This window comes from Mytilus californianus, unplaced genomic scaffold, assembly GCF_021869535.1.
Source record: "Mytilus californianus isolate M0D057914Y unplaced genomic scaffold, xbMytCali1.0.p SCAF_1, whole genome shotgun sequence".
Classification (NCBI taxonomy): Eukaryota; Metazoa; Mollusca; class Bivalvia; order Mytilida; family Mytilidae; genus Mytilus; species Mytilus californianus.
The window spans coordinates 40,084,154-40,098,157 of record NW_026262581.1 but is presented as its reverse complement, the minus strand read 5'-3'; the positions used below and the strand labels follow the sequence as shown (position 1 = coordinate 40,098,157).

Genomic DNA, 14,004 nt, shown 5'->3' with positions numbered 1-14,004 from the left:
GCAAAAAAGGGGCAAAAAACAAGCATTTTTCTAGTTTCAGGACAATAACTTGTGTGTAAGTGTATGGATCTTTCTGAAATTGTACTACAAGGTTCCATATCACAAAGGGAAAGCTGGGTTTGAGTTTGGGGGTAATTGCCATAAACGTTTAGGAATTTGGGGCCAAAAAGGGGCCAAAAAACACATTTTTCTAGTTTCCAGGCAATAACTTGTGTTCAAGTGTATGGATCTCTCTGAAATTGTACTGCAAGGTACCATACCACAAAGGGAAGGCTGGGATTGAGTTTGGGGGTGATGAATTATAAGGGGGTTCAAAAAATTAAGGGGGGGGGGGTTTTCCTTTTTTTTTTCTTTTAAAATTTTCCATTTTAAGTTGGTTATTTCTGATTTATACTTAAAAGCAAATAATAATGATATGGTAGGAGATACACACAAAACAGGATGTGTAAATTATTATATAATAAGTATTGTGCAATAGCAAGAAATTTTCAATTGCACAGTATTGCACAATAGCAAGAAATCTTCAATTGCACGTACAGTATTGCGCAATAGCAAGAAATCTTCAATTGCACAGTATTGCGCAATAGCAAGAAATATCCAATAGCACAATATTGCGCAATAGCAAGAAATTGTCAATTGTACAGTATTGCGCAATAGCAAGAAATATTTAATTGCACAGTATTGTGCAAAAGAAGATACTTCGTATAAATTGCTTATTTCTTGACCAATTTCAATGGGGTTTTATTCTTGAATTCTTGGGGTTCTTTAATATGCTGAATCTAACCATGTATTTAGTTTTGGGATTTTGGGCCCCGTTTTTAAATTGGCCCACATTGAGGTCCAAAGGGTCCAAAATTAAAATTTGTTTGATTTCATCAAAAAATGAATTATTGGGGTTCTTTGATATGCCGAATCGAACGGTGAATTTAGATTCTTAATTTTTGGTTTCGTTTTCAAATTGGTCTACATTAAGGTCCAAAGGGTCCAAAATTAAACTTAGTTTGATTTTAACAAAAATTGAATTCTTAGGGTTCTTTGATATGCTGAATCTAAAGATGTATTTAGATTTTTGATTATGGGCCCAGTTTTCAAGTTGGTCCAAATCGTGGTCCAAAATTAAACTTTGTTTGATTTCAACAAAAATTGAATATATGGGGTTCTTTGATATGCTGAATCTAACCATGTATTTTGATTTTTGATTTTTGGGTCCCGTTATCAACTTTGTCCACATTGAGGTCAAAAGGGTCCAAAATTAAACTTTGTTTGATTTCATCAAAAATTGAATTCTTGGGGTTCTTTGATATGCGGAATCTAACCATGTATTTAGATTTTGGATATTGGACCATAATAGGTGAATGTCCAATTTAAAATTTTTAAGTTCTTAGACCACATTCATTCTGTGTCAGAAACCTATGCTGTATCAAATATTTAATCACAATCCAAATGGAAAGCTGTATCAAGCTTGAATGTTGTGTCCATACTTGCCCCAACTGTTCAGGGTTTCGACCTCTGCGGTCGTATCAAGCTGCACCCTGCGGAGCATTTTATTACCATTTTTTTGAGTTTTTGCCTAATATCTGAAAAACTATAATAGATAAATAGAAACGTAAATAAGCAAACAAAAATGATCAGCAAGACAAGATCTACATAGTCTACTTGCCAAAATTGTGAGTTCCCTCCTTATTTTCATGAAGTGGGTCTCATTGGGGTCTAAGTGTGAAGCGGGATTGGCCAATTTTTTGTAAGCGTGACATGTGAAAGTCAAATTAATGTGTGTTGTCAAACCAAAGACTTTAAAATTATTATTTGCTGCTTCTCCGCTAAAGCAGGCAGCATTAAGGAGTAAGAGCAAAGGCTGGTCGACCCTGAGTCAGAATAATGTGGCCGGGTAAGGTGACATGTCTTCCATGCGGACTGTCACCTTGTGAACTAGCACATTAAAAATACGGCTCAGTATCTCGGTCTAGTACAAAGCAAGGTAAATATTCATAAAACATTAACATGTTCTCGTCCTAAATATGCATATTAATTTGACGCGGGACGTTAAGTAGCCATCCATCATCATCATCATCATCATCATCATCATCATCATCATCATCATCATCATCATCATCATCATCATCATCATCATCAATTTGAATGATTGCTACTCTGAAAAAATAAATGCTACACAACTGTGTCATATGGTATTTTGAACCCCCTCAAATGTAACCCTGGGTGAAAATGCCATATGGAAATTTGACCAGGGGTTGAATTTGAATCACTCCCATGGAATATTGAATCTGCAACACCCTGTATTTGCTTCAATCAATTGTTTAAAGTAAACTGTAAATAAGTTGGGTAATGGTTCAATTTTCCTTGAAAGGGGATTCAAAATACCATGCATGTCAAGGTAAAAATGTTTATGCATCTTTTCTTACATGTTTTATTTATACCAAATACTTATAAAAGCATCATTACTATATAAAGTGGTTTGAATAGCTAATGACAATTTGAAATCTGAGGCCTATAGGGGATCACTTTTCCATGGTAGGGGGTTTAAAATACCATGGCTTGGTAAAAATGTTTAACCATTTTTGTCGAGCCTGCAACTTCTGTCGCAGAAAGCTCGACATAGCGATAGTGATCCGGCGGTGGTGGCGGCGTTAACTAACTACTTAAAAGCTTTATATTTTAGAAGGTAGAAGACCTAGATGTGTCATACTTGGTATATAGATGCCATATGTTATGAAGTTTCTGTCTGTCATATGTCCATTGTCCTTGACCTCATTTTCATGGTTCAGTGACTACTTGAAAAAAAAGTTAAGATTTTTTGTAATTTTAATTTCTCTCTTATAGGATAACTATATTTAGTATGTGTGTACCTTGCAAGGTCCTCATACCTGTCAGACAGTTTTCATCTGACCTCAACCTCATCTCATGGTTCAGTGAACAAGGTTAAGTTTTTGTGGTCAAGTCCATATATCAGATACTATAAGCAATAGGTCTACAATATTTGGTGTTTTTAATGATTGTAAGGTGTACATGTCCAACTGGCAGGTGTCATGTGACCTCGACCTCATTTTCACGGTTCATTGCTCAGTGTTAAGTTTTTGTGTTTTGGTCTGTTTTTCTTGAACTATAAGCAATAAGTCAACCATATTTGGTGTATGGAATGATTGTAAGGTGTACATATCTGTCAGGCAGGTATCATCTGACCTTGACCTCATTTTCATGGTTCATTGGTCAATGTTAAGTTTTCATGGTTAAGTTCGTTTCTTTGATACTATAAGCAATAGGTCAACTATATTTAATGCATAGATTGATTGTAAAGTGTACATGTCTGTCTGGCATGGTTCATATGACCTTGACCTCATTTCCATGGTTCATTCGTCAATGTTAAGTTTTCATGGTTAAGTTTGTTTCTTAGAAATAGGCAATAGGTCAACTATATTTGGTGTATGGAATGATTGTAAGGCTTACATGTATTTCCGGTTTGGTTTATCTGACCTTGACCTCTTTTTCTTGGATCATGTTAAGTTTATGTGATACTTGTAGTAAAGCTTTATATTTAGGACTATCAACATAAAATCAATGGTCAATAAAGCAGGCGAGATATTTCAGTGTTTGCACTCTTGTTTACATGTTTTATTCATACCAAACACTTATTAAACCATTATTACTTTATAAAGAGGTTTGAACATCAAGTGTGGTGAAGATCTTCCGGGTTGAGAAACACAAGCTCTTCAGTGTGCACAAGTGGGAAGAACAGTCACATTATGACACCTCTTCGCACCTTTGTTGTGAGGGGATAACAGAATTAATTATAAGAGAGATAAAAAAGGCCTTCTTAAGTTATATAGTAATTATCAGAATAACAAAAGTTCTTGAAATGCCTTGAAAATGTCCCCCCCCAAATAGTGAATAACTTCTAAACACCTCTACTGGTTAAAAGCTATACTCAAACATTTTGATATAATGCTTTGATTGAAATTTCATGTATATTTCAGGAACATATTGGTTGTTTGTTGGCATCGTGATAATTGGTTTTATAATTATTTATGCTGCACTACCAGAAACTAAAGGAAAGAAACTGGAGGAAGTACAAGCTTTGTTTGAAAAGGGATGGTGTTCAGATTCACATTATGATCAGCTTAAAAGTTGTAATGAGACTATCATCGATGCAAATTAATGTGATACCTTGTTCATAGAATCAGCCTGACTGAATATTGACATGTTTTATGTTTCTTTAGTTTCATGATTTACTAAAAAGCTAAAGGTGTATTTTTTCTGCTTGAGGTTGTTAAAAATGAAGCTTTGAAATATTTTGATACTTGTAATTAATTTTATGTCTGAAATTGATGAAGTTCATATCTTGTTAAATCATCAGTGCAGTGTTAGATTACAATGATATTTCTGATGACAATAGATAAGCTCTTGTCCAATGAAATTTTTCAACGATAGGACATTTTCTGCAATAATGCTACTGATATAAAGCTCAGAATTTTTTTTTTAAACACAACATAACATAGGATAACAGAAGATAACGGGAGTTTTGAGTAATGATCTGTCTACTGCTAGTTTATGTACTGCAAAGAGTCGAAATGAAAATGACAGAAGCTCATTAAACCAGTCTAAATAAAGGAAAAACATTAAATTACCCTGTACTGTCTTTAGATATACCATATTTTAAAGAGTAGAAGATCTCAAACAGTACTCATTAATTTACTAAAATAGACAGTGAAAAAAATGACCACAAAAAACATCAACAAAAAAAAAAAAAACATAAAAACTTAAAAGCTCTGGAGGGTATTCTTTCTCAAACACACAACAACCTTTTTGTTTACATTGTCTTGTTAAATCCATCGAATCTCACAAATAAATTTCTACAGGATTGCCTAAGAGTTGTCTTTTAAAAGAGTGGTACAAGCTGTCTTTAACATGTTATATAAAATTGGTCTGAATTTTCTTTTAAACTGAATACACCAACCAGAGTTCAAAATTGATCTTTGTTGTCTTTAAAACTGACATGAGTTGTCTTTAAATTGGTCCGACCTGTCTTTGATCCTGATTCCGTTTATGTCACATAACATGTCAAGACTCATCAATAAACAAGGGGGGTGTAGATGGTGTATGCCCCCCCCCCCCCCCCCTCCTTCATCGGCATATATTATAATTATATCACTGAATCTGCCCCTGATAAAGTATGAAGCTAAACCAGAGAAGTGCAGAGAATTCAAAAGGATGCTATACTCTTATGTAGAAGTGGCTACAGGAACCTCCAGTTACCAGCTGAAGATGTGTGACGGTGAATCCGGTGAACGCAATTTTCACTTTCATATGAATTTTCGGTTTATTTCAATAGTTCTCGTTGAATATAACATCTATTGCAGTAAGAAATCATATGAAATTAAGATGATGATGTATCCCTATAATAATAAAATCTTACCATCTCATAATGTTCAGCCTATTCAGAACAAAACAAATAAGTTAACAATTACTGAACTGGTAGAATTTGAAAATTTGTTTTACTTGAAATTTGTCAAATGTCACTGAAAAACAAGAAGTAGGGTGGGCAAGGTATGAGTATAACAGATGACATACTAATAATTCTAAAGAGTTGTTGCACATGTTATTTAAAGATTGAAAAACAGGATATTCTCCAAAAATGTGTCTTTGAAGTTCCTTTTTAATACAGATCATATGTGATTGAATTTGCGGTCTCATAGTACTTTATTTGGTCTTTTTAATGTTTTTTATTCGCGAGACATTGGTGATTCTTTTGAAGACGAAACGCGCGGCTGGCGTACAACATTTTAAGTCTGGTATCTATGATGAGATTATTGACGTTCATCCCACATCTATTACAACTGATACTATATATGTAGATATAAGAAGATGTGGTATGAGTGCCAATGAGACAACTCTCCATCCAAGTCAAAATTTATAAAAGTAAACCATTATAGGGCAAAGTACGGTCTTCAACACAGAGCCTTGGCTCACACCGAACAGCAAGCTAAAAAGGCCCCCAAAAATTACTAGTGTAAAACCATTCAAACGGGAAAACCAACGGTCTAATCTATATAAAAAACGAGAAACAATTATGAACCCCATCAACAAACGACAACTACTGAACATCAGATTCCTGACTTAGGACAGGTGCAAACAATTACAGCAGGTTTAAACGATTTAATGGTACCAAACCTTCACCTTTATCTGAAACATTAGTGTAACATCACTATAAAATATCAATTGAAATGGCTTAACTCAATCAAAAGACATATTAACACCAGTGAACATACACTGAACAAATAAATTTGATCTATGATACAATGCAAATACAAAATAAATAAACTAAGGGAAGAATTATAAAAGTAACATGTTATACCGATGTGAAATGTTAAACAATTTAAGAAAAACAATATTCTTGAACAAAAATATTAGCCATTTGCAATTACTTTAAACACAGGTAAATGAAAATAATTTGGTTAGGTATATACGTGTACAGTTCAAATCTCTGGTTACAATACAGAACATCTCCTTGGTATAATAAATGATATTTTTCATTCACTGAAACCATTTTTACCAAATTACTGAAAGGGGCATTGTTGTTCATCATTATAATAAGGCACTGGCTATGAATACCCGCAAAAAGTAACAATAAGAAATAATAAGAAATAATTAAGTCGCCCAAACGAAGTTTGGGAAGACTTATTGTTTTTGCTCAGTTCTTATTATTATTATTATTCTTCTTCTTCTTCTTCTTCTTCTTCTTCTTCTTCTTCTTCCGCCGCTTTTAAATTTGAACTTGTCCGCACCCGTTCTCCAAAACCGCTTGTCAGATTAACTTAGGGTTTCACAATATGTTAGACTAACATGTCTAGTGGTGCAATCAGGGTTTTGTTTGTGCAATGGGGTTTATAAAGGGGTACTTTGAGGGGCAAAAAGAAAAGAGGGTTTTACTATAGAACCCTATGGGATTTTATTTTTTAAAATTTTCAAATGATTATAAATTGAAAACCGTTTGTGATAGACACAATCTTTTAAATTGAAAATGTTCTAAATGATAAAGCCCATTAAATGAAATACAGGGTTAGTCCCCAGGGATCACCCCAACCCCCTGCCATTTAAGAAAGTTCTAATATCTTGTAAATGGTCAAGATCCCCACCCCTAAACCATATATATTTTGGTTTGTTATGCTAAGATGGTTTGAATGATATACAGGATTAGTCCCCAGGGGTCATCCCGACCCCCTGCCATTTGAGAAAGTTCTAATATCTTGTAAATGGTCGAGATCCCCACCCCTAAACCATATATATTCTGGTTTGTCATGATAAAGCACATCAAATGAAATACAGGGTTAGTCCCCAGGGGTCACCCCCACCCCCTGCCATTTAAGAAAGTTCTAATATCTTCTAAGTGGTCAAGATCCCCACCCCTAAACCATATATATTCTGGTTTGTCATGCTAAGATGGTTTGAATGATATACAGGATAAGTCCCCAGGGGTCATCCTGACCCCCTGCCATTTGAGAAAGTTTTAATATCTTGTAAATGGTCGAGATCCCCACCCCTAAACCATATATTTTCTGGTTTGTCATGATAAAGCACATCAAATGAAATACAGGGTTAGTCCCCAGGGGTCACCCCCACCCCCTGCCACTTAAAAAAGTTCTAATATCTTGTAAGTGGTCAAGATCCCCACCCCTAAACCATATATATTCTGGTTTGTAATGCTAAGATGGTTTGAATGATATACAGGGTTAGTCCCCAGGGGTCATCCCTACCCCCTGCCATTTGAGAAAGTTCTAATATCTTGTAAATGGTCGAGATCCCCACCCCTAAACCATATATATTCTGGTTTGTCATGATAAAGCACATCAAATGAAATACAGGGTTAGTCCCCAGGGGTCAAACCCACCCCCTGCCATTTAAGAAAGTTCTAATATCTTGTAAGTGGTCAAGATCCCCACCCCTAAACCATATATATTCTGGTTTGTCATGCTAAGATGGTTTGAATGATATACAGGGTTAGTCCCCAGGGGTCATCCCGACCCCCTGCCAAGTTCTAATATCTTGTAAATGGTTGAATTCCCCACCCCTAAACCATATATATTCTGGTTTGTCATGATAAAGCACATCAAATGAAATACAGGGTTAGTCCCCAGGGGTCACCCCCACCCCCTGCCATTTAAGAAAGTTCTAATATCTTCTGAGTGATCAAGATCCCCACCCTTAAACCATATATATTCTGGTTTGTCATGGGAAGATGGTTTGAATGATAAACAGGGTTAGTCCCCAGGGGTCATCCCGACCCCCTGCCATTTGAGAAAGTTCTAATATCTTGTAAATGGTTGAGATCCCCACCCCTAAACCATATATATTCCTATTTGTCATGTCTTGAACATTTGAATGACGTATACGGTCATTCCGTAGGGGTTCCCCCACCCCCAATGTTCTAATATCTTGTAAATAGTTGAGATCCCCACCCCTAAACCATATATATTCTGGTTTGTCATGCCAAGATGATTTGAATGATATACAAGGTTAGTCCCCAGGCATCACTAATGCATATAACTTTACTGGACCAAACCAATTTTCACTGGACGTTGCCCAATGTCAGGCGACCCTGGGAATTACGAATTATGGGAGCTTCGTTTGGGAGACTTCGTAACAGCATCCTGTTACAATCATTTCTTGTTATTGTTACTTCCGAGACTAATTGCTGAAATAGACAAGTTGGAGCCTTAATTACGATGTCCCACCTCCTTAAGGTAGCACAATACAAAAGCAACTAAATTTTATCAAAATTTCATTTTCAGCTGTTTTTGTTACTTCTTAATATTCCAAAACCACAGAAGAAAAATTCATTTACATATCTTGAACTGTTAATGAGTTTTGATGATAATTAGTTATATAAACAAAAACACGTGTCTGACTGATACAAGATAAGAACATGTGGGCAGTACTTTGTGGTTAATCAATAGAATCATTTGATAGCTTTATGACCACTGACCAGCAATACAAATAACAGTTACGAAAAAGAGGTGGATTAGGAATTAATGGAAAAATGAAGATAATGAATTCCAAATAAAAATACATTTCATTTATGGAGCTGCCAGGAGAAAAAAACAAAGTAACAATTTGGAGATATAGAGGGAATCAAAATATAAATGTACAGAAATTAAACAAATGTAATTGTATAACAATTAATGTACTGGAATTTCTTGGGGAGAATGTTTAGATGTGAATTCTTTTTAAAAGAAAATACAAATTAAATATTTCATTTTCAAACTGCAAAATTGAACAAAATCTACTTTGTGTAAAACACCATATTGTCCTTGTATACAATTACAATTCTAAAAATCCCCCATAAGGATCCCCTAAACTGACCAACTGATCATTTTGTGTACACATGCATAACTTACTTTTTGTAAGAATCAAAAAACAAAATATATTATTTTATGTACTTAATGAATAAAATCCATATTGAAAAAAGTAAATGCAATGTGTAATTAAACTTCTGAGATCATTAGTAGTAAAGGTTTATCATGGTGGGCGGAGTTTTGACCATATCAGTAGCAACTGACTTACAACAAGGTCAATAATGATATAACATCTCCCGCCAGATCTGGTTTTCGATGTATAGGGTGTGCATTTTCTCTATATATTTAGAATTGCTGAAATTGAATACTTTCTTACTGGTCAAAACCTAATTGATTTATGATTGAAGGCCAATCCTGAAATATCCCAATGGTACATGTGTGAATTATATTGAAGTTAATGGGGTACAAGTAGGAAAATCCTTATTTATTCAATTGTGACGCATTCATTTTTGTCATGAAAATGTAGTTTTAAATGAATTTAGCTCCTAGATGGGTGCCCCTATATGCCTGATTTTCACACATGTTGTTCCTTGACCAGTTATCTTCAAAAGGGTGTCTCAGATTTCCAAAAACATCAATAGAACAAATTTTATACCCAATTAAATTTGGTGATCTCTTATGAATTTAGGTTGCAAACTTCATTGAAGGTTTATGAGAGAACGAAATACAATAGGAAAAATCTGAGACACGCTTTTGGAGGTCAAACTGTGTTATACAAGAATCTATAAAATATTTTGGGATGCTATGAATAACAAAGAAGCTAATTTCATTCAAGTGTGGACATCTCAATATAGCAACTAATTACATAATAATTAATTATGTAATAATTATGTCAAATAGACGTTTTCACCATTTGAAAGGTTAATCTTTCTTCTTTCTTTTGGTAGCTCATTTATAAAATTTAAAGCTGGATGAAAGAAATTACATCAGTTTAAAGTTGTCTGATTGGGGGTGAAAAAATCTTTGTATTGTGCTACTTTAAATGCCAATCTTATTGACCAAATTACTGATCAACCTCAGTCTTGCATAATTAAACAGACCCTTCATTATACATCTCAATACACAAATACTTGACCTCATTATTGAATACACAAATAAAATTGAGAATGGAAATGGGGAATGTGTCAAAGAGACAACAACCCGACGATAAAACAGACAACAGCAGAAGGTCACCAACAGGTCTTCAATGCAGCGAGAAATTCCCGCACCCGGAGGCGTCCTTCAGCTGGCCTCTTAACAAATATATATACTAGTTCAGTGATAATGAACGCCATACTAAACTCCAAATTGTACACAAGAAACTAAATTAAAAATAATACAAGACTAACAAAGGCTAGAGGCTCCTGACTTGGGACAGGCGCAAAAATGCGGCGAGGTTAAACATGTTTATGAGATCTCAACCCTCCCCCTATACCTCTAGCCAATGTAGAAAAGTAAACGCATAACAATACGCACATTAAAATTCAGTTCAAGAGAAGTCCGCGTCTGATGTCAGTAGATGTAACCAAAGAAAATAAACAAAATGACAATAATACAAGTAACAACAGACTACTAGCAGTTAACTGACATGTATATTAGATGTTCGATATATAGAAATGATAGATTTACGCATTGCCTATTACTTTTATTCTTCACTACAGAAAGTTATTCTATAAATTATGTCTGAAAGTTAAATAATTAAGGATTAACAAAAATTTTTTTTTCAAAAGAAAAAAAATATGAAATCTGAATATAAAAAAAAGTATTCAAGTAAGGTCTATATTTTATCTTAACTAAATAAATATGTGTAATAATCCTCTGTAATTTATCAACAATTTAGGCTACAGAGATTGGCTTGAAACAGTATGTAAATTTCAAAACTCTTAACCTAAGCAAACAAATATTTTTTTTTAGTAATTTGACAGCACCTTTTCATACTTTCATCCCATTTAACATCAATTTTATTTCATATTTTCTTTCTTCAACACATTGCATATTATTTATGTGAAAAAGTTTAATACATGAGGCACAGACAGTAAAATTTGAATCCTGACTTTGTGTTGATACAGCACATCATTAAAACAGTACTTTCCCCATCAAATATCTTAACAATTTAAGTCATTTAAATGCAGGAAGCGTATTTTTTCAATTAAGAATGAATCCCCATTTCAATAAAATAAGTGTTTTAATTTGTGATGTTGAAAAAGTACATTTTCATTTCAGTGCCCTTTTCCAGAAAATAGTAAATTATAAATTGAATTAAAATACAATATTCAACTTTTAATCTTCAGTGTCATATATTTAAATCATGATAATTGTTTTCAAAATCAATAAGCAATTCTTAGGGGAGAAAAAAGTATACCTATGTTTCAACTTACAAAATGCCCCCAAAATAACCTTTTTAGATTAATTTTTGGAGACAATAAAGATCATAGTTTCAAGTTTATCTGTTGGTCCCATACCCTACAAGGATAATTGATGAACTTTATTAGAAGAATCTTTATTTGGTAATTTCTTCTGTTTCTAAAGATAAAACGTAATAGGTGAAACATGTAATGGGGAACATTATTTGGTTTAGATATGAAATTGCAATTTTAACGAAATTGTTTTACAAGGTAAGGGGCCCCATTATCATTGATTTACATTAAGCTCATTTTGTCTGCTGAAAAAGTGTTTATCCTTCTAAAGACCTGCAGTTAATGCAATTGTTAGCAATAGTGCTATATATTAATGCTCTTTTTGGTCCACACCATACCTAAATATGATTTGAAATTATCCAATCTACTCTTCCAATCTTTCCATGAGTGATTAATCCATCACTTTTATAATTTTATTTGTTTTGTAAAATTAAGGTCTTTCCCCTACGTTGGAAAAGACCTTACCGTTTTTCTAATATTTCTTTTCCGTTTTTTTTCTTCCAACATTTTTTTGACATTTCTATTGAAATTATCATGACCAAATTAAATTGTGGACCAGCGATAGAACCCCGCCCCCGTTGTTTTTGAAGATATCATAACCTTATTTGGACATGAGGTAGATCTCATCATGAAGTATTACAAGATGACGCTGCGTAGGATTTTATCATCCCTTTTAGAGTTATGTCCCCTTGAAACAATTTCTTTTCTTTGCATATTCTTAAAAATTGTTACAGATAGAATCGATCTAAAATGGCAGCATGTACAGGAACTGATGGCAATGTTAATAAACATAAACAATTGTTTTGTTATCAATCCTTATAAGAGTTATTTCACTTGAAATATTGTACACAACTTTTGAAAAGTTGTATTTTGAGAACTGGAAATCATAGAAATATGGAACCTTCACCAATAATATTCAGTTCATGCGACCTTTCATTTGCACCAAAGGCCAAAGGTCAGAGCTCAAAAAGTTTTTACGCTTAAATTTCAAGCTTGAATACACACAGCATAAAAAATGTTCTTCTTGAAAAGCTCTACATTTTATATAATAGACCTAAAACTGTCCGACCATCCGTTCAAAAGTTACGACGAGATAATTTTTTAAGACATAGTTTTTACACGACCGCAAATTTATTTGGGTTCATATTATGTTATGGTGTTGTCTGCGTCTGAGTTTGAAGACATTTTGGTTCGCAGACAATAACTTGAGTATAAGATCATGCATCTCTATATGAAATTTAAGCACAAGGTTCCATATCACTAAAGGATGGTTGGGATTGTTTTTGGGGCTATTGTCCTAGCGGTTTTGTAATAATGGGGCCAAAAAAGGTCAGTTTTACTGGTTCATGGAAAATAAATTAAATAAAATCTTCAAAAATTGAAATATTGGTGTTCTTTGATATGCTGAATCTAATCATGTATTTAGATTTTTAATTTTTGGGCTTGTCTTCAAATTGGTCCACATTAAGGTCCAAAGGGTCCAAAATTAAATTTTGTTTGAATTTTTAAAAAAATGAATGGTTGGGGTTCTTTGATATGCTGAATCTAAGCGTGTATTTAGATTTTTGATATTGGGCACAGTATTCAAGTTGGTCCAAATTGGGGTCCAAAATTGAACTTTGTTTGATTTCATCAAGAATTTAATTGTTGGTGTTATTTGATATGGTCAATCCAACAGTGTTTTATATTTTTGATTTAGTGCTTGGTTTTCAAAGTTGGTCCAAATTTGGGACCAGGGGTCCAAAATTAAACTTTGTTTGATTTCTTCAAAAATTAAATTATTGGTCTTCTTTAATGTATGCAATCTAACAGAGTGTTTTAAATTTTGATTTTGGGCCCCTTTTTCAAACTGAAGGGTCCAAAGAATCCAAAATAAAACTTAGTTTGATTTTAACAAAACTTGAATTCTTGTGGTTATTTGATATGCTGAATGTAAGAATATAATTAGATTTTTGTTTTTAGGTATAGAACCACTAATATGCATATGCTACTACCAGTACAATTTGAGCTTGAATTCAGTGATATAGTGTTTTGACAAAAGCTTGATGTGTTTTTCTATGCTAGAAATAGATCATAGAAGGAAATTAAGTCAAGCAGAAGTCAATATAACAAGTTTGGTGCTCTTATACTGACAGGCATGTGAAATTCAATTTTTAGAAATCATACCCTTTACAGTGAAAATTGGTCACATTTGTTGTCAGAAATCATGTTACATTAATTTTTTATTTAACAATTATGTTAGT

General features: G+C 33.6%; 2 protein-coding genes across 3 annotated transcripts in view; one reads left to right on the top strand and one right to left on the bottom strand.

The window, feature by feature from the left end:
- LOC127702112 (proton myo-inositol cotransporter-like) overlaps window positions 1-4,876 on the top strand; it is a 117,728-nt gene extending 112,852 nt beyond the window's left edge. Inside the window, exon 9 of the mRNA XM_052206181.1 lies at window positions 3,990-4,876. Coding sequence (XP_052062141.1) covers window positions 3,990-4,171 — 182 coding nt within the window. The 3' untranslated portion in view covers window positions 4,172-4,876. The remainder of the gene's footprint in view (window positions 1-3,989) is intronic.
- The window catches only part of LOC127701625 (terminal uridylyltransferase 4-like), a 697,935-nt gene that overhangs the window by 527,151 nt on the left and 156,780 nt on the right, over window positions 1-14,004 (bottom strand). The gene's annotated exons all lie outside the window — the stretch shown is intronic.